Source organism: Notamacropus eugenii, chromosome 7, assembly GCF_028372415.1.
Source record: "Notamacropus eugenii isolate mMacEug1 chromosome 7, mMacEug1.pri_v2, whole genome shotgun sequence".
Lineage (NCBI taxonomy): Eukaryota > Metazoa > Chordata > Mammalia > Diprotodontia > Macropodidae > Notamacropus > Notamacropus eugenii.
Genome location: NC_092878.1, coordinates 139,061,735 through 139,088,012, shown reverse-complemented (window position 1 = coordinate 139,088,012; position 26,278 = coordinate 139,061,735). Strand labels below are relative to the sequence as shown.

Here is a 26,278-nt window from a genome sequence, read left to right as displayed (position 1 = left end):
TGGGAAAACATAGAAGTCTATAAAATATACTAGATTCGTATCCTAATTTTCAAGTATGGGGGGGAGAGTGCTTGAAAATTAGGATAAGGATCTAGTTTTGATCACTGCAGGAATGAAAACATAAAAGAGCACTATGTCTACCCTCAAATTGTTTACAATCTAATTGGAAAGACAAAATCATAGGATTAGCCTTGGATCAGAGATCCAGAGCCAGGTGGGACCTTGCAGATCATTTAGGTTAACCTCCTCATTTTACATATGGGGAAGCTAAGGCCCACAAAGAGTAAGTGACTTGCCCAAGATCACACAAAGAGAAAGTGAATTTGTAAATGGAAAATTTAATAATGATAATAACAACAATAAATAATAATAGTGACATTTATATAGTTTTTTAAGATTTATAAAGCACCTTAACTGCATTATTATTCATTACATTTTAGTTCCACAAATACTCTTTGAAGTAGTTACTGAAGGTTTTTACTATTATCCCCCTTTAAGTAAAGGAGGAAACAGTTGAAGAAAAATAAAAGGTACTGTTAAATGCTTCATGTGAGTAGCGTAGACAGTAAGTTATGTAGGAGTTCAAAAAACACTCATACCAGCCCCATGATTGTCAGTTATGAGGACAGAAATGTATACTTCAAATGGTAAAACAGTCATTAAGCAAATCCATAGAAGTGACAATTAGCAAAACTCATTTTAGAGGAGAAATCAGTGTGTCTCGAGCTGAAGACCAGACAATGATGAAGATGATGATGATGATGATGATGACGACGATGATGATGATGATTTCTATGATGCTTTAATAATGGTTTGCAAATATCTCATTTTATCCTTACAACATCCTTGGGAGATAGGTGTTATAATCTCATTTTACAGATGAAGAAACTGAGGCAGGCAGAGATTAAGTGGCTTGCTTTAGGTCATACAACTAGTAAGTGTCTGAGGCTAGATTTGAACCATGTCCTTCCTGCTCAATCCACTGTCAGGAAGTAGTGAAAAAAAGAAAAGTTTAAAAAGGAAGACGGTTTATGAAGAGTCTTACATGTTAGATTAAGGAAAGTTGACTGTAGTCAATATGGTCATTGAGCATGAGAGTAACATAATGAAAAGACTGACAGAGATCTACAGTCAGGAACAGGGAGGAGGAACACAATAGAGTGAAAACCATTGTAAAGGGAACATTTAGGAGTCAACTGGGTCCTTCAACAAAGATGGTGACTGTGAAGGAAGAAATGCATAGTAGCAACAGCCAGAGATTAATTTGGAATCAAGAGAGCTTTTTTCAAATCCCAGTTCTGCGACTATCTAGCTCTGTGAATGTATGGGCATCCAAGAGTCATTTCGTTTGTTCTCACTCAGTCTTCTTTTAAAAAATTAGTGTTTCAGACTAGCTCATCCCTAAACACCCATACATCTCACAATCTTCTAAGCATGTTGGATAAAGGAAGGATCAAAAGATGATTGAAGTTTCATGATTAAGTGATTGAGAAATTATAGTACCAGTCATATAATTATTATAATTATAGATATGAGTGATTATATTAATCATATGCCATATATGTATATATATGTATGTATGTGTATATATATATATTTGCTGGTGAGATGCATGCAATCCTTTTCTCTGATAACCAAGGGAATAAGGATTCCAGATAGGTTATCTTCCTCTTGAGCAGGGTCCTTTTCCTGAGATTCACAGACCCACAGGAGGTCCATGGATATATTTCGGATGATCCATGAACTCGGACTTGAAAAAATCTTATAGTTTTATTTTCATTAATCCCAAACAGAAATGAAGCATTTCCTTGCATTATAATTGTAGATAATAAACATTATCCTGAGATGACAGTCCTTTGGTCAAAGGAATCCTTGACACAAGAAAGGTTCTAGAGGGAGACAATTAAATACTCACATGTCTTCATAACAGAAAATAGATATTTTGCTTTTACTGAAAACTTGGTCACATGAAAATAAATTTGATAGCTCTAGGATATTAACAAACTAGCATAATGTATATGTTTTGAAAAGTTAGGGATTACTTTGTTCGTTGGAAGTTTATCTTAGTTTTGAAAGAGTTGAATTTACATTGTATTATATTCTGACTATGAGAGTACATAAAAAAGGATGGAAGACATTATGTTAATAGCCACGACTGTTTAGGGGCTCCAGAATCTATGGTGAGTTATCTTTCTCTTATTTTTTTATTGGAATTCCTTCATTAACAAAGATCTGGTTATGTGTTTGAGGTCATTTTTAATTCCAAATGAATCCTTAGATCATTCCTCATTTGTTTCTGTTTGGAAGCTTTTTATACACTCTCTGAATTCTGCCTCAATCCCTTCACTCATCAGTGTTATGCAAAATATTTTTTATCATTTAAACAGATTTATCAAAGAGTATGGTGAGCAAACATTCTCTAGTGCATTATGTAGTTCACACATAACACGATAACCTAGCAGCAATGTCCCAACTGTGCAGCATGAATCCTGAATGCCAGCCTACCACATTTGATTGCAGTAATTAAAAACCTTATAAGTTACGAATTAAAATGATGTAATAATACAATAGACAACTTGACACAAAATCCCCTTTTTTGTTTGTACTATTCTATCATGATTTGGTGCAAAAACATTTCTTAATTATCTGACATAATTACCACATTTCAAGGAACCTCAAAATTGGAAGACCAAACTTGACTCTTTGTCATTGATATACCCACGCATAAATACACATATGCAGGCATATAATTATGTACATCAATTTATTAGTTTGACTAATGTCCAAAATTTTTGACCAGATAATAGCATTCATTGTAAACAAAAATGATGAAAAACAGGAGGTAGAAATGGATCTTCAATTTTGGATTGCCTCCTACCAAATAAAGTGTCTCAGGACTTCCAGGTCAGGTAGATTGGTCTACCTTGGTCAGCACAGAAATATTTTTTACTAGTCTGATTCTGGATACCATAGTATGGTTTTTCTGGCTCCCCATCAATTAGTGATCAATTTCTCTCTTATCTACCTCATGTTTTACAAACTATGGAAGAGGATGTACCGCACTACCCACCACTATCCCCAGAATGTCTAAGCCATATTTCCAGTAATGACCACTGCTTTCAGATCGCTCTCTCTTGAATTTCATCAGTTTATTTGCTCAGTTCATAAGTGGTGGTGTTTCAAAGCAGACCTAAAGCTTTGTCTAATTCAGGTTGAGTTCTGCGAAGGCAAGATTTAATTGTCTACAATGCAGGTTAATCATAGGGAATGGCAGGCCACTGACAAAGGAAGTGAGGGAGGGAAGGACAAAGGCTCACAGATCCAGTTTTCTCAACCCATGTCTTTCAGTAAAGTCCCCTGTCCTTTCCAAATGCCAGTTGTTAACTAGATGCTTTTTATGAGGCTAAGAGGTAAATCACAATTTACCTCGTTAGCCACCTCAAAAGGAAAAGAAAAAGATGTTCCCACTCAAGTCATCTAATAGATTATAATAGGTTTGCAAATGTAGATCCTTTACAACCTCCCCAAGTAATTGAACTTGTGAGACGATCTCCATATTTGGCTCCATTGGACCATTTTCTCAGAAGCCTCGTTCCTGTGATTTCTTAGGTTGCTGTTTAAACGTCTGTCCCGATGCCGCCCCCATTTTGTTGGTATTGAAAGCCTACCCATCCTACTATTTTTGGGGGGGCTGGTTATGAGTTGGGGGGAGTAATGAGAGACCTCCTTTCTTACTCTGGGAGATGATTCCTAATTTTATTCTCACTCCTGTTCCATTCTCTTCCCTTTAGGGCTTTGATCTCTGTAGGATTTTACATATTTTCCAGTAAAACCTCTTAGTACCTTTCACCAATAGCCTGTTTATCTCTGCCCCCTATCATCATCACCCCTTTTGCATGTTCTTTAGCTGAGTTTATCAGCTGCCTGATGTAGCATGGTCCTGAAAAACAAACAAAACAAAACAAAACAAAACAAAAACCAAGAACCCAATCTCTTCCAAATCCATTGGCCAAGTTTGCCTTTATGTTCTCTATGTTGGCAATTCAGATTATCTAGGACTGTTATCAATAACCAGGGAATGTTCTCCCTAGTTCTGTCTTTATCTTCCATGCCAACTTCTTTTAGCATTCACTGATCTAACAACTTCCAATTTAATTAGCAGTGTTACTGAACACATATCAATACATTTAGAGGAATTATTAATTTCTTACAAATTTACCACTAAACTAAAGTAGATGTGATGGAATAGCCTCTAGAAAAGGCTACTCTTCTCCAAATCAGGATGACAAAGGCAGATAGACTATTAATATATACATATATATATACATATGACAACTTGTACTAAGGGTCATGATTTTTTTTAAATGACCTTTGTGTGTTATGTGTATAATCAATTAATAAATGCCATCTACAGGATATAGTGTTATTTTATATATTATATATATAAAGTATCTAAAGTATCTTTTCATTTTAGATAAAATCCTTTATAGACTAAATATTGACCTCCAATGATATAGGGCACAAAGGTCACATAAAAGTTTAATGAATACTTATATAATATAAGTTATATTTAATTATCTGAGATGCTAGGCTCTATTTTACCTTTTCCTAAAATATTTTTTTCCTAATCCTACCTGTTCTCTCATTTTGCTAAGGAAAATTTAATGGAATTTTACTACGGTTTTTCCCAAGATAATCTCAATTGTAAGAAACACCAACAGTTATAAATCTCAAAAGTCTTTGAATGATTTTGTTCTACTAAATCTGATTTATAACACTTCTTAAGGAATTAATTGCTACTAGGCTAGGAGCTACATTAATTCTTAAAGGCTACTTAGTAGGGTACCAAATGGCCGTCTGATGGTTCACAAAAGTTAATGTCCTCTTGCTTCAAACTTGGTCTTGAGAAGTTACTTAATCACAGAACCTAATGATTCCATTCTGGAACAGTGCTTGTTGGTTTTTCTCTATCTAGGTAACTTTCAGGGACCTCACTAAATTTCAATCTAATGTTTTCATTTTCAAGAGTTTTTTTTTTAAACATAAGACTTAGCAAGGCACTATGCACAAATAAGTGCTTATTAAATGCTTCTGGAAACATTCCATCCTGTTCTATTCAGATTTACACAATAAATCTGACTAAATACAAGGTGTCATTATTGCTCCTTTCTCTTTGTTAGAAAAATGAAACATTAGGGTTTAAAGAAATTCACAGAAATTATTTACATCTTTGTTAGCCTACTTCTCCCATGTTCATCTGTAACCATGCTGTTTACTTTTATGAAAGGTTAAAAACAAAGTAGTTTTCATAAACTATCAGTTCTATTTTGATTAACACGGGAAAAATAACCTGGAAAAATGCCTTTTAATTGGCATGGAGATTTTTTAAAGTTCATGCTAAAACTTCAAAATCAGGTGTAACTTCATTAAGATTCATCTCCCTAATGTTGACTTTGTAAGAGGCAATATGATATGATCCATAGAGAACTAGTCTTCAAATCACGAAGGCCTGTGTTCAAGTCTCATCTTTGGCACATGCTGACTATCTGACCTTAGGTATATCATGTAGCCCTTAAGTGTTCCCAGGCATCTTTCTAAGATTAAAAGTTCCAGTTCTCCATCGTTAGAGAGATTTCCCAAAAATGAGTTGATTTCTTCAGTGAAATAACAAGTTTGGACCAAAAAGGGAGGGAGGGGATGGGTAGAGTTCCCTTTACAGCAAATCACTGGCCCTCAAGTTTAGTCCTGTTGAATAGATGGATGAAAATTTTATGCAGAGCAGATCAAATTAGAATTTGCAATCTAATGTAGCTTCTAAGCAAAAACTCAGGTAAGCAAATAATGGAACTAACTAGAAACTTATCATCTACATATTTTGTTTGTAAATAGTTTTGTTGATTTTCTTTTCTTGTTTTGCCTATCTTTGTATCCTTAGAACTTAACACAGTGCCTAGCACATGATAGGTACACAATAAATTCTTGCTTTGACTTGACATTTGAGAATAATATACATGTATATGAGATTAAAATTTATGGCATAAAGAATTAAAAATTTTTTACAAGAGAATTGGAAGTCAGGAGGGAAGAAAGGTATTCTGAAACTTGATCTTGTCCCTATCCCTGAGGTCCATTTTACAAGACAGTATTACAGGGAATTCCTTTTAGTCATTAGATTGAGCCCTAAAAAGACCTACCTGCAGTATCCAATTCTAGAAGACTGTCTTGGGGGAGTTGCCGGCATAGAAAGAACTCAGCGCATACAATTTTGACGGACCAGAACTGAATGACAACTGTGAGCAAAACATAGAGTCAACCAGAATTGGCTTTTAATTTGCAATAGCATAAAGATTAAGTTGTGATGTTGTAAACCGTAAAGGTTGTTTGCTTTATATTAGATCAAGGGATCTCCCCTTTCCCACCACTGTTTAACACAACAACTTATGTAAGTTTGAGGAGTAGAAACATTTTTGTATGACTACAATCTAGATTCAATTGTAGAGATCAGACTCACTTAGAATCTACTATGAGTGGATTAAAACGGTGGACTTTCCAAAAACTTACCTAAGGAACTCCCTGAACTGTCGAGTGGGTCTTCTGCGGACAATTTTCAGTCAAGTTAAGGTATCTTGTCTATGAACTTTTAATTAAGAGACACCCTAGTATTTCAACAGAAGTTAGGTGGCACAGTGGATAGGATGCTAATAGTGCAAATATAGTTGTAGACATTTACTAAGCAAACAAGCATGGGCAAGTCACTCAACTTCTGTCCACCTCAATTTGCTCATATGTAAAGCCTATCTCCTGGGCAGATTGCAGCAGGAATCAAAAGAAATAATATATGCAAAGGTCTTAGCATAGTACTGACCTATAGCACCTGCTTAATAAATACTTTTTCCCCTCTTTCTTACTTTGGACCTGGCAGAGGGAAGGGGGGAGGAAAGGAGGAAAGAAAGAACCTCCAAAGACCAACTACAAATTTGGACTCTTGGTGGTCCATATTGTTCCAACAAATACAGTGGAACTTTTGTCCTTAGCTCCTGGTCTGGTGCAGACTCATGACCCACACTGATTGGATGTCATAGATGACACTTTTGTTGAGATGTGGTTGGCTTGCTTTATTAAACTCAGCAAAAAATGGAAGGGCAATAGAAAAACAAATTATCATGCAATATATTAAAGGCATATTTGCATATCTTTAGGAAATCCTTTAAAAATGAAAATTCACAGGCTAAAATCCAGTTAAAAATATTATGTTAATGAAGAGGAAATAATCTGTCATGAAAGATCATATAATCTATTTGTGATAACTGGAGCTGATTTTGATGAAATCTCCTTTGCAACAGTTCATGGAGCCCAAATTAGAACATTCATTTTCTTGTAGCAAGACAAATTGGAGCCTCATAATTGTCAGCCACTTCTGCAGAGAACTGCAAAGTTATGTACTGTTTTTGCTTTATTCCAGTCTCCAATTTTAGAAAAGGTTTTCTAAAGCAGATTTTGAAATTCTTGTATCTGTGTGCTTTGTGTTTTAGAAAGGCAGGTAAGAGATTAAAACTAAACCTGATTTCTGGTTTGGAGATTCCTCTTTTGAATACTGCTTTAAAAGTTTTGTTGAGGTTATTGTTGATGGCTGACATTCTTAGATGGAAAGGAGAATTTATTTGATTAGAAATGTGGCCTGGAAGTTGAAGTGTGGTGGACATCTTATATCCGATAATAATAATAGAATGTAATTCAGAATCTACTATAGCAGCTTCCCACAAATTTTAACATTGCTAGTTTTTAATGAAATTGGAATTTAGTTGGCTTTTCTGCATATACTCTATATTTTCTCAATAATAGTAATAGCTCACTTTATTTAATAACTCAAGAGTTATAAAGTCATATATGAGGTGGGTAGGATAAGTATTATTTGACCTCTTCTAGACGCTTAGCACCTTCCCATGACTTGCCCAACATCACATAGCATGTGGAATATTCAGACCTAGAATTTCACCCTCCAAACCAACTCTCTCCATCACCCTGCTCTACCTCTCTTAATTGAAAATATATAGGGATGCAAAATTAGCTGGAAAGACATGTATTAATGCATTTTTCATTAAAAATATAAATGAACAATTTTTTTTTAGATTTTTCTGGAAATGCCTCTTTTATTTAAAAAAATGCATAAATTCGTATTTCATGTAGTGATTACCAGAAACAGGACTTGACGGGGAATTTGTTCTGTGAAATTTGGAGTCAATCAAAGGGCTGCACTTGAGGACCTAGATGGTCACTTGTGGCCTCCAGGCTACAGGTTCTCCACCACGGGAAGACTTTGCATTATTTCTAAAAATGAAAAAAATTAAAACATTTTTATTTATTAAGCCTCCCTTTTCAGTTGGGGGCCTTTGGAATATATAAATTATTTCGAATCCTCTGCCTGCAGAAATGAGCACCTGCCAGGATGTCCCTTTAGGCGAGAGATCTCATCATAGATTCCTTGCTCATTAGCTCTGTATTTCAGCTGCATTTGGTTGGAATCCTCTCTTCTTCTGCACGTGTGGAAGTCTTCTACATAGCTTTTGTCCAAGAGAAAACAGAGAGTTCCAAGAATCTTGAATATGAAAGAACAGTATGTTGTCATATTACAGCTAGTAAAACTCCTCCAAAAGCATGCATTTTTTCCTTGGACTTTATGTTGAATTATGACCTGCAAGTGCTTTCAATAAAATAAAAATACTGGGGAAAAACAGATCTAATGGTTTTCTGCCAGTACGAAAGACCTAGGACAAGGATCACTGTGTGTATAAGGAATGACACCTTGGTATCATTTTATTCTGTTGTCATTCAACTATTGCCATTTGAATTTAGACATTAATAGTCAGAAATCTCACTACTATATTTTGCTAGATGCCTTGAAAAGATCTATGAAAACTTGAAGGTCAAGTGATGGTAGCTACAAGGAAAATAATGCCCAACTGAAGATACTGTCTTATTCTGTGTGGCCAAGTCATTTTTCACATTTCAAAAGGAATACAATATCATGCTTTACAGAAGGCATTGAGAAATTTAGTAAGTCAGCTGTCCTTTCAGGAAAAGACTATAAAATGTTTAACACTATGAAGTGTAGCACATGGTGTATGTGTGTGTGTGTGTGTGTGCACCCATGTATACTCAATATTCTGTAAACATAAAGTGTAATACACTCAGGCGTAAAAAAATTATGGAAGGGTAAAATGGATATGACTGTAAAATGTCAGCTTTTGTGAGCCACAGGAATACCTTGGTTTGAAATGGAGAGTCCTACATGCCTTGTTTCCATCCTAACCTTTCCCTTCTTTCTTTTCCCTGTACAGCTTCATTTGAGATGCTTCTTCTACTGCTTTCCTCTTTCACTTTATTCTTTATTATAAAATTTACATTGTGCATCCCTTGCTATATGTTTTTTGCTTCCGTAATTTTATTTTTTCTCTTGTCGAATGATCACATGAGACATATTCATCTCTTTCTGAATCTTAAAAAAAATCATCCCCTTACCAGTTTCAACCAGTATGGGTAATGTCAACTTTCAAAAGCAAGCCAGTAAAAGATCACTCACCTGATCTCTATGGGCATCACTTCTGAGTGCCTTGGTTTACTCATTGGTCTGGAGTGATACCAGGGGTTTCCTTATTCACTTTAGATTCCTTTGATTAGGATGTACTTTGTGAATGCCAAGGATAATGGTGAATAGTTTGCTTCCAAATGAAGACTCAATGCATTAGAGTTCAAACTAACAATAGAAAATATGAAGTAATAGGAAAGCCATTCAATGAAGCCAAAGTAAAGAAGCCACCTGGCCTCTAGCCATTTAGAAAAATGACCTTTGGATAATTCCCCACAATTTAGACTTTTAATGATATTTAAAGAATCTTAGACACACCAAAAAAAGATATAATACAAATTAAAAAGAGCTGAGATGATTTTATTGCTTACTTTAATAACTCATAGGAGAAGCAGTTGAAATGCTATTATGTGTGCTGTACCCAAATACATGAAACTTGGGGTGGTCATCCCAAGACCAAATGTTTATTTCAATTATACTGTGGTTCACACCATTAGATATAATGGAGGGATGTGAACTCATCCCTAGAAATAAATGCAAGAAGATAACTGTATCATAATAAGCTTAAAGAAGGGAAGAAATGATGTACTTCTACCTCAGTCTGTGATCAAACCCCATAAAATCTATGAAAAATAAAATCTATGGGTCCATCTGCTTTTGGTTTGGATTATAAAATCCTAAGGGGAAATAGCTGTCATTGTGAGTTCTGCACGTTATTAAATTCATTATGAGAGTTTAAAAATTGTTCATCAGTTCCTGAATGATAGTAAGCAAACCACAGGTGTGGAGTGGGGGGGGGGGGGGCAATTGTATAATCTGTAATAGTAATAAGCAGTAAAAATGAAAGTTAGGTCACCTTATAATTTATATTCTGTATATTATTCTGTGTGTAAGTTATCCTGTATGTAAGAATTGATGTATTTGTCTAATCAATGCCTAACTTCCTCATGTAAGCAGTAATAGTAGAACACCTGTCTGATGTTTTGAGGTTTGGGTTAGTAGAACACCTGTGTGATATTTTGAGTTTGGGGTTAGTAGAACACCTGTCTGATATTTTGAGGTTTGGGTTTTTTGGTTTGGTGGGGGACCAAATCTGGACGTGTGCTTTAATCACTATGCTATTATGGAACCTTTATCTACTAATGCAAGGTTGGGCTCTCCTTTGTAAGTGTAATGGAACAACCCTCAGATCTGTTCTCTTTCTCTGGGGGATGAAGATGAGCTCTGGCTCAGTTCTGAAGGACTAGTATTTTGGTCTAATAGTTCATTCCTTTTTTGGTCCCCATGACTGAGAGGGCTGTGTCAGAGAATAGCCTGAGCTACCGAGGGTTTCAGTGACTGACCCGTGTTTGCATGGCTAATACATATCAGAGCTAAGACTTGGTCTCAGGTATTCCTGTCCGTACCACTGGTCTCCCGGTCACTGTGTGGCAGAAAATCTCTAGCTTAGCCCTTCTGTTTTTAAGGTGATGAATAATCTGAACATCTAGAAAAAAATATGTAAATACAAGCAAGTAATTCAGGAACACTGTGTTTTAAGAACATAGTGTGTTAAGGTGTATCACAGGTTTATTTGCTCTTAGAGATTCATTTTGGCCCTATATGAACTTGATCCTACCGCTTTTTATAACCAGTTTGACTGTGATTCACCTTGAAAGCTTATGTGGACAGTTGCCCAGCCATCTGCTGCTACAGTGCCCCGATTTCCACTCTTCTTGGGAGACCATAAAGAGATGAACTGTACTTGGCAGTTCCCTCCCTTGCTCTGTGTGTGTTTTTGGGGGGAGGGGGGAGGGGGGAGTTGGAGGGTGTAGAGTGAGGGGTAAAAGATTAGACAGCTGGGACTGATGACCTGAAAACAGTTATCTTTAATGCGAATTTTATAGTTATTTACTTGAGAAAAACGATTTCTTGCCTCTTATGTATTGTGATTTCTGTTCATTGGATGAATAGTCACAGTTAGATAAAACGTCACTGACTCCTTAACTTTCTGTTTTTAAATTTAGGGGCCACAGCTGCAGCCCGGAAGGAGGTTATCAGGAACAAGATCCGAGCAATAGGCAAGATGGCCAGAGTATTCTCAGTTCTGAGGTGGGGTCATTTACTTTTTGCTCTCTGTTTCCGTATTCGGTTTTTACATTTAGTTCTCAACCATTTTGAGTCTGAGAATCCTTCTTGGAGACTAAAAAACAAAATTAACAGAGCCCAACTGATGGGAGTTATAGGTATTGGGGCAAGACCCCTGAATCTATTCTGTTTCAGCTTTCAGTTGAACCCCACAAAATGCATTATAAGTGAAATCTCTAGGGCCCACCTTCTTCTGATTTGGATTGGTACAATGAATTCCTAGATGAAGAAACTCCCTCTAGCAATGCAAGGTGTGCATCTTCCTCATAGTGAGCTGCCTAGATCACTAAGAGGTTTAATTATTTGCTGAGAACACAAAACCCAGTATGTTTTGGAGGTAGAACTTGAAGACAAACCTTAGGGCCATTCCCCTGTACTCTATCTACCATGCTGCCTTTGTTAATTGAGAAACTACATGATTACCAAAAAACTACAATGACTTCTGGGAAGGTACTTGGCACAGTAGATAGAGGAATGGGCTTAAAAATCAGGAAGACTCATCTTTTTGAGTTCAAAGCCGGCCTCAGACACTTACTGGTTGTGTGAAGTCACTTAACCCTGTCTGCCTCAGTTTCCTCATCTGTAAAATAAGCTGGAGAAATGCAAACCACTCCTATATATTTGTCAAGAAAAGTTAAAATAGGGTAAAAGTTGGACATGACTGGAATGACTTAATAACAACACTATGGATTAAGTAATGCTTTTCAATTTTTTAAATTTTTATTATACTGAACATGTAGATAGAACGTTGGACCTGGAGTCAGAAGTTCCTGTGCCTGAATTTTGATGACCTTGGGCAAGTCACTTAACCACAGTGCTCAGTTCCCTCATCTGTAAAATGGTAGTAATCATGACACTTAACAGCCAAGGTAGTTATGAGGGGAAAAGGAGATAATATTTGTGAAGTGTTCTGCAAACTAAAAGCACTGTATGAATGGTCATTTTTTGGAAGATCATAATACATATGTATATACATATATATGTATATATAAAAATATACGTTTTTATACATATACATGTATATATAAATATACATATGTGTATATGTAAATATACATTATATAAATGTACAATAAATATACATATTTATATATATATGTACTCGTGAGACATTTGTCCTGTCTGCAAAAGATCTTTGCCTATTTGTTATGCTGAATCATTCTGCCTGTTTTATTAGAGCTAAATCAAGATATAAAAGCCAGTGCTCAGGACGTGTGGATTAAAGGCCTCATGGTGTTTGTCCTCAGCCCACAGGTCAAGAACTCCTACCTAATGAACTCATCACTCAATAAATACATTTTAATATTTTAACACCATTGTTTCAAAGGAGTTATTAAAAACACATTTTTTCCTTTGTATAATGTGCTTTAAATCTACACTAACAGCTCCTTGCTCTTCTAGTTAAATTGATGTTTTTTAAGTCCTTTCTAGAGTAAAAGCTCCAATACTACCCATGGTAAAAAGTTAGCTTCTTAGGGAATGAGTCATTTTTGCATTTTAATTTCATTTGTGACAGGCTTTTGGCTGTAGCTGGCAAGAAGTTAAGCCTCTACAGCCCATAAATGGGAAACCCTCATTGCATCTTTCCTCTCTGCTGGCATGTACCAAGGGAAAGAAAGAAAGAGAAAGAAAGAAAGAAAGAAAGAAAGAAAGAAAGAAAGAAAGAAAGAAAGAAAGAAAGAAAGAAAGAAAGAAAGAAAGAAAGAAAGAAAGAAAGAAAGAAAGAAAGAAAGGAAGGAAGGAAGAAAGAAAGAAAGAAAGAAAGAAAGAAAGAAAGAAAGAAAGAAAGAAAGAAAGAAAGAAAGAAAGAAAGAAAGAAAGAAAGAAGGAAGGGAGGGAGGGAGGGAAGGAAGGAAGGAAGGAAGGAAGGAAGGAAGAAAGAAAGAAGAGAGGGAAGGAGGGAGGGAAAGAGGGAGGGAAGGAGGGAGCAAAGGAGGGAGGGAAGGAAAGCCTCAGATTCCTTTAACAAAAATTTCAGAAAATGAACGGAAACACTTCAGACCCATCATCTACAGTATTCCAATAAATCTTTGAGAAGAATACCAAATAACTATCTAATATTTTAGAAAATTTCTATCTAATGTTTCATATTTAAAAGAGTATGAAAACACTCCTTTTGTTATAAAATAGATTTTTCAAACACCCTTTAAGAATCCAGGACAGAATGGCCTTCCTGCAGGTGATGACAAACTTCTTTTCTTAAGGCAGCTCTCAGTTCCTAATTAATGCAATTTAACTTTAATCCTCTTAAGAGATTTTTTTTTTTGAGTTAGAAAGATGTATTTGAGCACATGATTTATATGATCAGTTTTCAGTGATCTGTTGTGATGAAGAACTAGAGAGTCTAGAGAAAAGAAATCACACCTATATTATATAATCTCAAATTCTACATCTAGTCAAAAGCTTCAACTCTGATTTTGCCACCAAACTATCTCATACCTACAGAACAATAGGTCCAGTGACTGATTCTTTTCTCTCCTCTCTTGGCTAATCCTTTCTTGTCCCACAAACAGTGAGAGAAAGGTGCTCGTGGTCTCTCAACTACTTTACAGGAAGGCACAGCAATACCCAACTCTGAATAAGAGACCATCTTTCACTATCCATTATGTTGTACTGCCTTAATAGGCTATGTAGTACCTGTAAATAAATAGTCAATATCCCTGCAAGTTTCACACACTAATCTCAAAAGTGCACTTTCCTATAATATTCTAAAATTTACGAAAAGCTTTTCCCATAACAACCCTGTGAAGTAGGTAGCACAATTTTTATTGTCCCTATTTTACAGATGAGGAAACTGATTTGTCACATAAGGTCCTGGTTAAGTAGTAAAATAAAATAAGATAAAATAAATATTTCAGTTGGAGGATGATACAGAAATGCAGTGTCAACCCATACAGCTATACTATTGGAAAAATTCATCAATCTAATCCTGGTATACCTTAGGTTCACATGCTTTCTCTCGGGTACTTTCCTGTCTGTTCTTATAATCTCTCTGACCTCCACACCTATCCTGATATGACCTTAGCTCAGCATGTCCAAGCAGAAGCCCTGATACTCTCACCATTAAACCCAACCCTCCTCCAACTTCTTCATTGATGTCTGGGTCTTACTGCTTTTAGCCTCTACTCAACCTCAGACTTATCATCAGTTCGTTTATCCTTCTTGCTTCCCTTTCCGAACACACTTATTCTATCAGTCAACAAGTTTTTCTGATTTCATCTCCTAACTATCTCTTCCTTCTATTCATTTGTCATCATTTACATAGCCACCATCCTACTATTTTTTTTTTCTTTTTTTCCAAGGCAGTCAAGGTTAAGTGACTTGCCCAGGGTAATAAGACTAAAGTGTCTGAGACTGGATTTGAACTCAAGTCTTCCTGGCTCCAGGGCCAGTGTTCTACCTATCTAGCTACCTTGACCATTCTACTTTCACTTATTGCTTCCCTTCCAGAGTATTGCAGCAGTCTCCAATTTCTACTTTTTTTCCCTCCAATACAATCCATTCTCCACACAGTTGCCAAAATTATCTACCCACAGTATGAATCTGACCATGTCGCATACCTGAAATATTCTTTATGGTTCCCAATTGCCTCTAAGGAAAAAAAATTCAGAGTCCTCATTTTATTTCAAGTCTCCCTTTCCCCTTCACACATGCTCCATTCCAACCAAAATGGCCTACTTGTTATTTACAATCTCAACATCTCTTTTCTGCCTTGTTGCTGGAATGCATTCCCTCATTATCTCCCCTGCATACAACCTTTAAAGGTTAATTTACATGTTCCTCCCTACCCAAGCCTTATCTGTTCTCCCACATTGTAAGAGTATAGACAGTAAGTCAATAAACTCTCTTTGTAACTAGGCCCCAGTGATACAAATACAGATCTGTCTTTGCCCTAATCTAAGGATGCTTACACTCTACTAGGGAAATACAATATATATATATATATTGGGAGTGGTGTCCGGGGAAGAGAGGTTAGCCAGTCACAGGGGGTATTAGATTGTCACCGCTTTCTAGTAGCAGTATAATATTGGATGTGATCATTGTTTCCAGTGCAAGAGATTGAAAGAGCAAAAGTGGTAGATAGTAGACCAGTCACACTGGCTAGGCCCTAGTGTCCTGGTGGGAAGGGAGTTGAGGGTCCTAAGGTCCCTTTCAGTCTATGAACTTGAATTGCTATGGGTGCTTCCTTCATTGACTCACACCCAAACCATCCAGTGCTGTTCTGGTTGATACTCTGTGATATCCACCTGAAGACGCACTTCAATTCCAATAATGATGACTAGGTATAATATAAGCAACATCCAAGTCAACACCCAAACACACTCTCTTTCTAAAGCTTTTCTGTAGAGAGAAGGAAAAAGGAAGAGAAAAAAAAAGAGTTAATGGTTTTGTCTTCTTTGTGCCCCTACAGAGAGGAGAGTGAAAGTGTGCTTACTCTGAAAGGCTTGACTCCTACAGGAATGCTTCCCAGCGGGGTGCTCTCTGGAGGAAAACAAACCCTGCAGAGCGGTAAGCAGACCCCTCCGGTGTGTCTGTCTGAATGGCACCTTGACCCCAGAAGCAGCAGGATCCAAAATGTGGGGATTTCTAAAGGCTGAGGGGAAAAAATACCTTCCTTTCCATAAAAGAATTTCTCAAACCCTCCAAGACCAACATAGGAGGTGTTCTTTCAACTTGGTCCTCAGCTTGTCACAGCCTTCCCCAGTACTAAGAGCACCCTCAGCCCAGAGGTCTGCCAATGGGAGAAAGCAATGATTTGGCATTCTGGACCACAGAGTCTGGCTATTGCACTTCTAAATGACTCTTTTAAAACAGAGATTCAGGCCTAGCTTTCAAATGACCATAAAACTACTCTTTTCCTCACTTTAGTCATAGCAGCCTGTGCAACTTAGATTTTAAATGGATTAACTAATCAAAACAAAACGTTTATCTATCTATATCCATAGATAGATAGATAGATAGATAGATAGATAGATAGATAGATAGATAGATAGATAGATAGATAGATATAGAGGTATGGAGATAGATAGATATTGTAGGTTTTTTTTTTTTTTTTCTAAATCACCACTACATGAATTGGTGGTTTGGCTGAATTAATCTATCAGTTCTGTCAAAATGGTCCTTTCAGGTGTAGAGACTGACAGAGCCTAACATCCACCTCTGCATATGGCTGTTGTGGGTGACTTTAAATGATCCCATTAAAAAAAAAAACAAAAAAACCAGTGATTTTTATCCTCTAATCAAAACCAGACAGTGGCCAATGTGTTTTCACTGCATAAGAACACCATTTAGGGATTAGACAAAATCAAATTTCTTGATATTCAGATTATGGTATAAATTGCATGACGATCATAACATTTATGGGCATTGCCTCTAGGTCCCAGGACCTGGGTGAGAATACATAGTTTTACTTCCTACTATTCAATTTAGAATTTATATTGTTATTGATAATTGTTATCGTCATGCATGGACAACAGACTTCTTATTATTTTGGGGGGGGGGGTTTGCTATTAATTGGAATCTGAAAAGGAAGGGAAAAGAAAAAGATTATACTGGCACCACAGTCTCAGCCTCATACTTATTTTCCTGTTTCTTCCCTGGTGTTCTCTTTCTCTTTCTTTTCCTTCTTTATTTTCCTTCAATTTCTGCCTTCTTAACCAACAAGATACAGGTATTCTAATGGTTAAGGTTTTTTGGTTTTGGTTTCGGTTTTTTTTTAGTGCTACGTGAGCCAAGGAAAAAGCAATGTTCAAATTTGTCAGGTCAACAAGCATTTATTAGGTACCTTTTGTGTGCATAGCCCCATGCCAAGGGCTGGGAATCCAAAGAAAGACAAAAAACAGTCATTGCTTTCAAAGAGCTCAGGTTAATGGGAGAATAACACAATCAGTGATGGACAAGTAAGAGAGATAGAGGATAGATAGATAGATAGATAGATAGATAGATAGATAGATAGATAGATAGATAGATGGATAGATAGATAGATAGATTGTGGGTGATCATAGAGGGAAGGCACTAGAGTTAGTAAGTCCTGTGAGACTGTAGATGTACCAAGGAGCAAGCCTCTGCTGACTCTCTGAGGGGTAGGGGCTTGTTTCTTTAGCTGTGCTTTATTGCCTAATTCTCTTTGATTTATGTGTGAATTTTGCCCTAAGGCAATGCAGTTGTTCTCCTACGCAAAGATAAAAACTGTTCATGCATGTAAGAAAAATACATAATATTACAGCAGCAAATTATGCTCTAATTTATTGCTGAAAAGAATTATTCTAATGACTTTTAAAAACCCACAAAACCTCTCACATGGCAGTACTGTTGCTCAGTAGAACATTGCTGTACATGCATGCATCATTAATTGGCATAAAGTGCACAGCAACTAAATTTGCTGAAATATACATGATTTTTTAAAACACATTTGGAGAAATAACATGCACATTACCAAAAATATATATGTATATATATATATGTATATATATATATATATATATATATATACATATATACATATATACTGGATATATATATATATATATATCCAGTGATTTCCATAGGGTTCTTTGAATTGGGAGGTGCATTATTTATTTTGGGGCTAAAGTACTGGTGTAGTTCCAAAGTTTTATCTTCGTAGTTAAGTTTTTGTGATAATTCTTTGTTTTATTTTGTTTCCAGATTTTTACCTTTAATTTTCAACCAAGTTACTGCATTTCTTTTAAATATGTTCATTTTCTTTTTTTGTTAAACCCATTGGTTTGCTGCATTGTTTTAAAAAATTTCAGATGACCGAAAGAGACCCCAAAAGTGCTTTTGGTCTTGAGGATATACGCCTTTTAGTTTTGATTAAGCCATAACCAGTATGATAAAATTCAAGATTTTCTTCTGATCCGTTGATTTTCAGGAAAGGGCTGTGGGGCTTCTCAACAGGAATTAGAACACAAACAGCTAAGCTGACCACTTTCTTGCCGAAAGATCTCATGGGCACTCTAAAAGCTTCCAGACCAAGACTAAAAGGGAAAAATACAAATGAAAGTTTGGGGATAGAATTTTAATACTAAAACCAGGGGGAAGTAATGGGTTTCTTTTTCTTTCTTTCTTTCTTTCTTTTTTTTTTTTTTTTTAGCACTTCTTATAATTGAGGCAAATCAGTTATTGTGGGATGTGGGGTAAATAGAATGAATACTATATATGTGATTTTTGATCCTATGCCCTTCCCATTATAAAAATAGCAGCTGTAGCTTGGAGTTCTTCCTATATAACATTTTGGGGCTGACAGAATAGCTAGAATCTCATTAAAATGCTACTAAAATCATCCCTGCCCCTTAATTTTTAATCTCTTATGCTTTTTTTTTTTTTTTAAATGATGCTCTCCTAATAGTGGAAAGTGGTTATGTTTCTAGCTAACAAGAAAGAAGAAACTGTTAACATGATCTTTCCCCATTTTATGTATGATTTTCCCCCCAGGGTTTTTGGGTGTGAGTTCTCTTTGGGAGGGGGTAGGGGTTCAAAAGCTCAAGGGAAACAAGTATATGAGTAACTATGGCAAGTTGTGTGTGCACTTTTTTCTTCCTCTAAATCTATATTCCACTACCAGAAGTTGCCAATACTTAGAAGTTGTGGATACGTGGCTTTAAAGCCACAGCCTCTAGGTCCCTGCTTTTTCTTTGGGGTTTGAAAGATGTAAATCAATTAGTTTATTCTCACTAAAAACTGAAGGATTTTGCTAGTGAACTTTGTGAATCAAATGTGCATTTTAGGGAAGTGTCTTTTTTTCTCTTAAAAAAAAAAAAAAAAACTTTTTTCTCCTTACTCCCAAAAGAAAGAAAAAACCAACTCTCACAACTTTTCTAAAAGGTTAATGATTTGAAAATTCTCCTGTGACCAAAACGGATAAAATCCCGAAGCAATGTCAGTTGCGTAGGTCAACCTGGAGATGAAACTGATTCTGTTTTTGGAGCTTTTCCGTGTTGTCTTCTGTGCTAGATTCCAGCCCTTACAGTAACCTCAGTTTATTAGCTCTTTTAGTTCTTCACTGACTTGTTCTTAGAATTACCAATCCTCTGCTCATTTTTCTCATTCGTTTTGCACCCCCTTTCTTCTCTTCAGCTACTGTTGAGGCTATTGAGGCTGATGAAGGTAAATTGGCCAGTCCCCTTTCTGTTGTGCCTACAACAGATAAGGGCTCTGCTGGGTGTATTCATTTCTTTCTTTCTCTCTTTCTTTCTTTTTGCTGTAGCTTGTACAGAGTGTGTGGGTGTTGGGCTAACAGTTGTGGCTCAGTATTAACCAATATGTTCTTGCTTTAAAGGGGAAAGTGTCTTTTCTATGGTTTGTTTTTTTTCCTTAAAGTTCTGATGTTCTAATTTGTGTACATTTTACTCAATATCATTATATGAAAAGGAAAAAAAAAAAAGATGCATGACTGATGTGGGGTGGGAACTATGGCAGCTAATACTAAAGGTTGATCTCACACATACCTGAAAAGCTTTATTCGTAGGGTGGAACCATGGTCCTCCTTCAAATCAATTTTTTTTCATCCAGACATAATTTTTTAAAAAAGGTGAGAAAACAGTTAAACACAGACTTCAGAGAACTCTAATAAAAAGTTCATCGAAATGGTGCTTCATTGATGCTTCTTTCGGCTGGTCATATCTGATGGTAACCTATGGCATAGTTTTAGTAGCAGAACAATTAGCACCAGCCAAATCATAGAGAAAGATCAGAGATGTCTAGCTGCCGTGGAGTAAGCTTATTATTGAGGGAAATCGATGGAAGACCATTTCTTTAGGGCCCACTCAATGTAATGCAATGACCCAGGTACTGTGAGGGACACAAAAAAGTTACAAAACACAAATCCCCCTCCTCCAGGAGTTTTTGGAAAACCAAGTTTGCTCCTTGACATATTACTGTGGTTTAATCTAGTGTTCTTTAAATAATAAATGATATTTAAAAAACAGAAATATATTTTAACATATTTATGTCATGTGAAGAAATTTAAGAGAAGAATTTAAAGTTCCCCTTTAAAACAAATTCTTCAGTTGTATTTTGTTCTTGCAAGATGACTTTTTTTTTCTTTTCCCCCAAATTGTGTAGTTCTAGTCCCTTGGTATGATGTGAAAATGTTATGTTAGATGCTTTGAATTTGGTAATGATTTTGAAACAGCGGGAAAAAAAAACGATAGCACAGTAAGAGAAAATACAACTGCTTCCTAAATAGCAGTCAGTAAACTGCTATTTATGTGGGAATTATCTATTCCTGATGGCAAATTCTAATCTGCAGTGTGCATTCTCGTTAATAGTTTGGCTGTTTTCTGTGGTTTCTGTGACTCTGTGTCGTGTTAAGTATACTACCAATGTAAATTGCTAATACTCATTGTCTGACCAGCAGCTACAGCACAGCACATTCTTCATCATTAGGGGAGATGCTAAACCCTCTTGGAACCCAAAACTTGACTATGGAGCCCCGTTACAGGACTAAATATTTTTCAAGTTTTATCTTTCATTGCCACAAACATTGGTTGGCTACTATAACCCAAGGGTTCCGCTATTGCTACTTTAAGTAACAAAATTATTTGATCAGTTATAATTGCTATGGAAGTCTGTCTTTTTTCATAAAAAGTACTAAAGTATTTCATAGTAGTTTAGCAAAAGAATAGATCCACTTAATTCCTTCCTTAAATAATTTGTTCAGGCTTCAAGTTGGGGGCTCATTAGACATCTTTGCTTTCACATGATTTATTTCTAAATTAAAGAAGAATTGAGAAGCTTTGCTATGGAACTTGGTCTTTCCTCATTCCTCCACCTTCCTCTCACAATTGACTAATCACCATGATGCTTTACCAGTTTTTTAAAAAAATGTAAATATGTACCATCTCTACTGAACAAATATGTTTCCATATTTTCTTACTTATGGAAGGGTACTGCATATCTGCATAGGAAAATTGACAAGATGTCAGCCTAAGATGCTTTTCTTGCTGTCATGTCCAACTTGAGTGGGATAATGGTACCCAGAATTCTTCTTTAAGAAATTCATGGAACAGTGTAGCTCAAGTCAGCATTGGTGATTGGCCCTTGATTATCTGGCATGTTCTTCACAGGATTTAGAACAAACTGACGTCATTGGCTCCCCATTAAATATTTCAAAGTTTTGTTGCCTGGTTGATATCCTCATTCCATGACTTATCAGTTATATTTGTACAAATGCCTTATTTTCATACACATTGAGGATCAAGGGAAGTAGAATTAATTGATTTGGATTAAACCAAATTCAATTCTTTAGGTTTATACTACAAGCTGTCAACAATATTTCCTCCTCTATTTTCCTTGGTTTCAAAATACCCTCGTTTAGAAATCCTTTTAGAAATAGGTTATTTTGTGTTTTCCCCTTTGAATCAGGTAGTAATGGATGCCTGATGACATCAGTTTGGACTGTTCATATCACTGCTGAAGGGCAGGGTTTTTTTTCTTCTTTTTTAAATTGATCTCAATTTTTATAAGGTTTCTTCTCACTCTGTTACCCATTCCACACTTTGCCAAAGTTAAGCAAGGAATACAGCTGAGTAGTTTCATTCTTCTCCATTTCCCATTGAGTTAAGGCTGTTTGGCCAAGCTTTCTTTCTGGGTTTTTAAGATATCAAGGGAAGGCCCAAGAGTGATTTCTTTCATGCTTCTCCCTCTTCTCTGCTCTAGACTTTTCCCGATTTTGCTTAGCTTTGCTCTCTAACAGAACAAGGAATTCTATTGCATTCATAGGCACCACTTCAACACTACTGAGGTGAGGTGGGGTAGAGAAAGGAGAAATATTTCTTTTGAGTTTGGAGCTTTTCACACCATGCCAAATGATGTGGACCATCATTTTTGTGCCTTAAGAACTGTTCCTGATGGCCAGTCTTACTTACCTGTCCACTCCAGAGTTCTTTGAGCTGAACTCACGAAGACAAGGAAAAAAAAATGTTTACAGTTTGACTTGTTCAAGAGGACACTTTGGTTGGCAAGAGACATTGGCTGTTTTCAAACCCTTAAGTTTTCTCCTGGTATGGTAAGGAGTCTGTCGTGTCGTCTTCAGGTCCTGTCACTTTGTTCTCCACTAAAGGAATCCTTCCCTCACTCAACAATCGATAAGTGATATGATATGTTGTGGGATCCTTTCATTTTCCTCGGACTAATTCTCCTGTTTTCTTTTTTAAATGATCTTCTATTTAGCTATCAAAGGATTTTCACCACAACATAAGATCACTAGCTTCGAAGAGGCCAAGGGCCTAGACCGAATTAATGAGAGGATGCCTCCTCGCAGAGATGCAATGCCCTCTGATGCCAACCTTAACTCCATCAACAAGGCTATCTCTTCAGAGACAAATGGCACGGACAGCAATGGCAGTAGTAGCAGCAATATTCAGTGACCACTTCTCGTTCACTTTTCTTTCTTTCCTTCTTTTTCCTTCCTCCTTTCCTTTCTTTCTTTTTTTTCTTTTGAGCTGCAGGGCATGATGGGAATTACTGCGCATCAGCAGTTGAGTAGCCTTGCCTCTACTTGTAGCTTACTCGCTCTGGGGGCCAGGTGTTGGATTCAGTTTACAATATCAGCTAGGAAAAGAGATAGTAAACTACATTTTGGTGGCTATGGGGTGGGGGCCGTAAACACCTCCTTGGGATAGGCCTTTAAAACATGCTTATTAAAAAAAAAAAAAAAAGCAAAGGAATGCTAAGGTTGGTGTGTATTGCAAAGTCAAGGAAATGAACATGGTTTCCTATTGCATTGGGAACTCCTAGATAGGTTATGGAAAGGCCTCTTATTATGTTACTGGATATGAAAACTTTGTCTAATTTCTTACTCTATTGTACGTTTACAGTTGCAGCACTAAAAATGAATGACATCAAACATTTTTAACAAAATGATGTACAAACTAAATAAGGACTATTTATTGATAATGTTTTGCTACTCTTGTCAGACAATGGCTATAAACTGAATTAGGCAGTCTTAATAAAGGAAAAAAAGAATGTTGCAAATTTGTTAAAAATGCCAAAAAAAAAGACAGTTTAATTTTGTACAGATTATGCTTACCTCAGGTTTCTTTAGTGTGCTTGAATGCCCTTCTTTCAATATTACACTTATCTTAGTCATTTGGCAATGGTATCTTTTTTCCCTTTAAGTTTAAAAAAAAACTGGAATAATTACATCATTTTTGCTGTTTATATTTAGTTTTTGTTTTGTTTTTTTTTTTTTTGGTAAATCAAATCTTGGTTGTGGCTTGCTGAATTTAAATATTTATGAATGGTGCATTTTTAAGTATAGTGAACAAGACACCATGTTAAGTGCAGTGCAAAGCATCTATATTCTGTAAAAATCTGCCTATGCATGTTTTTTAAGAAAAAAAAATGGCTATATAGGCCTGTATGGGACTGTAATGCGCTTAGTGGTCTGACTTATACTGGAAATGTATGTATACTGGCGTACTTTATATTCTCTAAAAAATGCTTAATGCCTTTGAAATTTTGTAATCAAAAAAAGCTTTGAAAAAAATCTAAAGGGGAGAGTATTCTTAAAAGTTTTTAACATAAGCTTGTCAGTGCACCTATAGATGGTTAGCATGTTTAGCAAACCTTGTGAAATTTAAATAAGTTTGTAGTTACATGTGAAACTAAATGCATGGTAACTGTTAATGTCATAATGGTTTAGTCATTCTGTTCTGTTCTGTCACGTGCCACAAAATGTGTAATTTTTTCACTTTTTTCCCTTTGTATATCAGTTAATGGGTTACAACTGGTTCATTCTGAAAACCACAACAACACAGTCCATTGATATTTTTTAACAAATGTATAAGTGCCCAAGTAATTCACTACAGCCTAAAGCCTTGCCTTTGTAATTTGACTTCTGAAATGTTGGCGATCAAAGCATGCACTTGTAACAATGAAAAAAGCATTTTATATTACTACTCAATAAAATGTGCATGAACTTAAAGAACTCTCCTCCTGTCCACTGAGTCTCTCCTGAAGGTCTTTGTGTATACACCCACCATATATCCTCCCGGGTGTTGGACCCACTATCAAGCATCCCCTATTTTAGTTGGAGCAGGCTTCCTGGGGCCTGGTGGGTGCGGTGCATGCTTTCATTATACCATCTGGGTGGCGTATTATCCCACTCTAAAAAGAAAGAAATCTGTTTAGAAAAACAAGACCCAGAGGCTCCTTTGAATGTGGCAGCTGATCATGAATCCATGATCGTTTTTTCAAATTTAGAAACAAATCAAATTTGTTATCAGGTTGTTGCAATTGTACTGAATTCCACGACCCCTAAAAGAGAAAAGTATGAATTGGCTCTTTCCCTCTCAGAAGAAAAAGTTGTCCCTGTATTGGTAGGAAGTTGCTATATTGGCACTTTGGTTAATCATCTGAAGATTTAAGATACATGACATTACAATTTTTGTTCCTAATATTGTTCATTTCCAACATTCTTCATTTTATGCAATATATTTTATGCGTTAAAGTAATTAAAGTATTAAAGTAAAGTAACACGGCACTTACTATGCACCAAATCTGACATATTACAGATATATTCTTTGCTCAAAGGTATGTACCTAGCTTAATTTCCTGAATCCAGAAAACCATTTTGCCCCTGTTGAAAATGTATCTTGACTCAAAAGTGACATCCACAGAAAACATTTACATGCAGTTTTCTAGAACAGTATGAAAGCAATGATGCTTATGGTACCACGATGTTTCTTTTCCTCCATTTTAGCTACAGAGAAAATATCATGAAAAATGAGAAAAAAAAACTTTTCTTTCCTCTTTGATTCTTTTCCTTTAAAAATTGTGCTTGAGGCAATGATGACATAGAAATAAACATTTGACATTAAAACAAAAGAAGCAGTTGATGTGAGTATTGTCAATCTTTTGGGGCAGCTTTTAGGAAAGAAAGGGCCACATAAAACAGGTACAGTATTAACTGGACTTTGAAAGATAGAGATGGGCAGAACTGAAGTTATTTCTCCAAAATTGAAAGTCCCTACCAATGAGTCCAGGTTGTGCTCCTGCCTTGTAGAGGATGAAGAGTTTCAGAGATGGGTAAGCTAATGAACTCTTGGGAAATGGATTTGCAGAGGCCAAGATTTACACAACCACAAATGGGGAGGTAAAGGGCAGAGGGTGCAAGCAGACCTCCTGAGTTGAGGGAAGGCATCAAGGCTTCTGTTTTATCTAGCCTCTTTAGGACCAGGAGCAAAGAGCGTCCACTGATTTTTTCAGCCCACAATTTTTTTTTCACCATTTTCCTTTCCTATGTCTTATAAACAAAGAAAAGTGACAAACTCTATTCCCAAGAGGGTAGGAGGATGGAATGGGTGGAAAATCCAATTAAAATTTAAATCAAAATTCCTGTTTCATTCAAGGTAGTGTTCTAAGTACTTTGGATATACAGATACAAAAATATGACAGTCTCTTGCCTTTAAGGGGTTTGAAATCTTAATGGGAAGAAAGAGGGGAAGAAAGAAACATGCTCACAGATAACTGTAATCCAAGGTAGGAAATGATAAAATATGTAGGAGAGGTCAATTTGAGAGAGGGGAGGATTCTTTCTAG

General features: G+C 36.2%; 1 protein-coding gene across 1 annotated transcript in view; it reads left to right on the top strand.

The window, feature by feature from the left end:
• PPP3CA (protein phosphatase 3 catalytic subunit alpha) overlaps window positions 1-25,564 on the top strand; it is a 385,241-nt gene extending 359,677 nt beyond the window's left edge. Inside the window, exons 11-13 of the mRNA XM_072624559.1 lie at window positions 11,593-11,677; window positions 16,125-16,222; window positions 22,907-25,564. Coding sequence (XP_072480660.1) covers window positions 11,593-11,677; window positions 16,125-16,222; window positions 22,907-23,103 — 380 coding nt within the window. The 3' untranslated portion in view covers window positions 23,104-25,564. The remainder of the gene's footprint in view (window positions 1-11,592; window positions 11,678-16,124; window positions 16,223-22,906) is intronic.
• The last annotated feature ends 714 nt before the right edge of the window (window positions 25,565-26,278 follow it).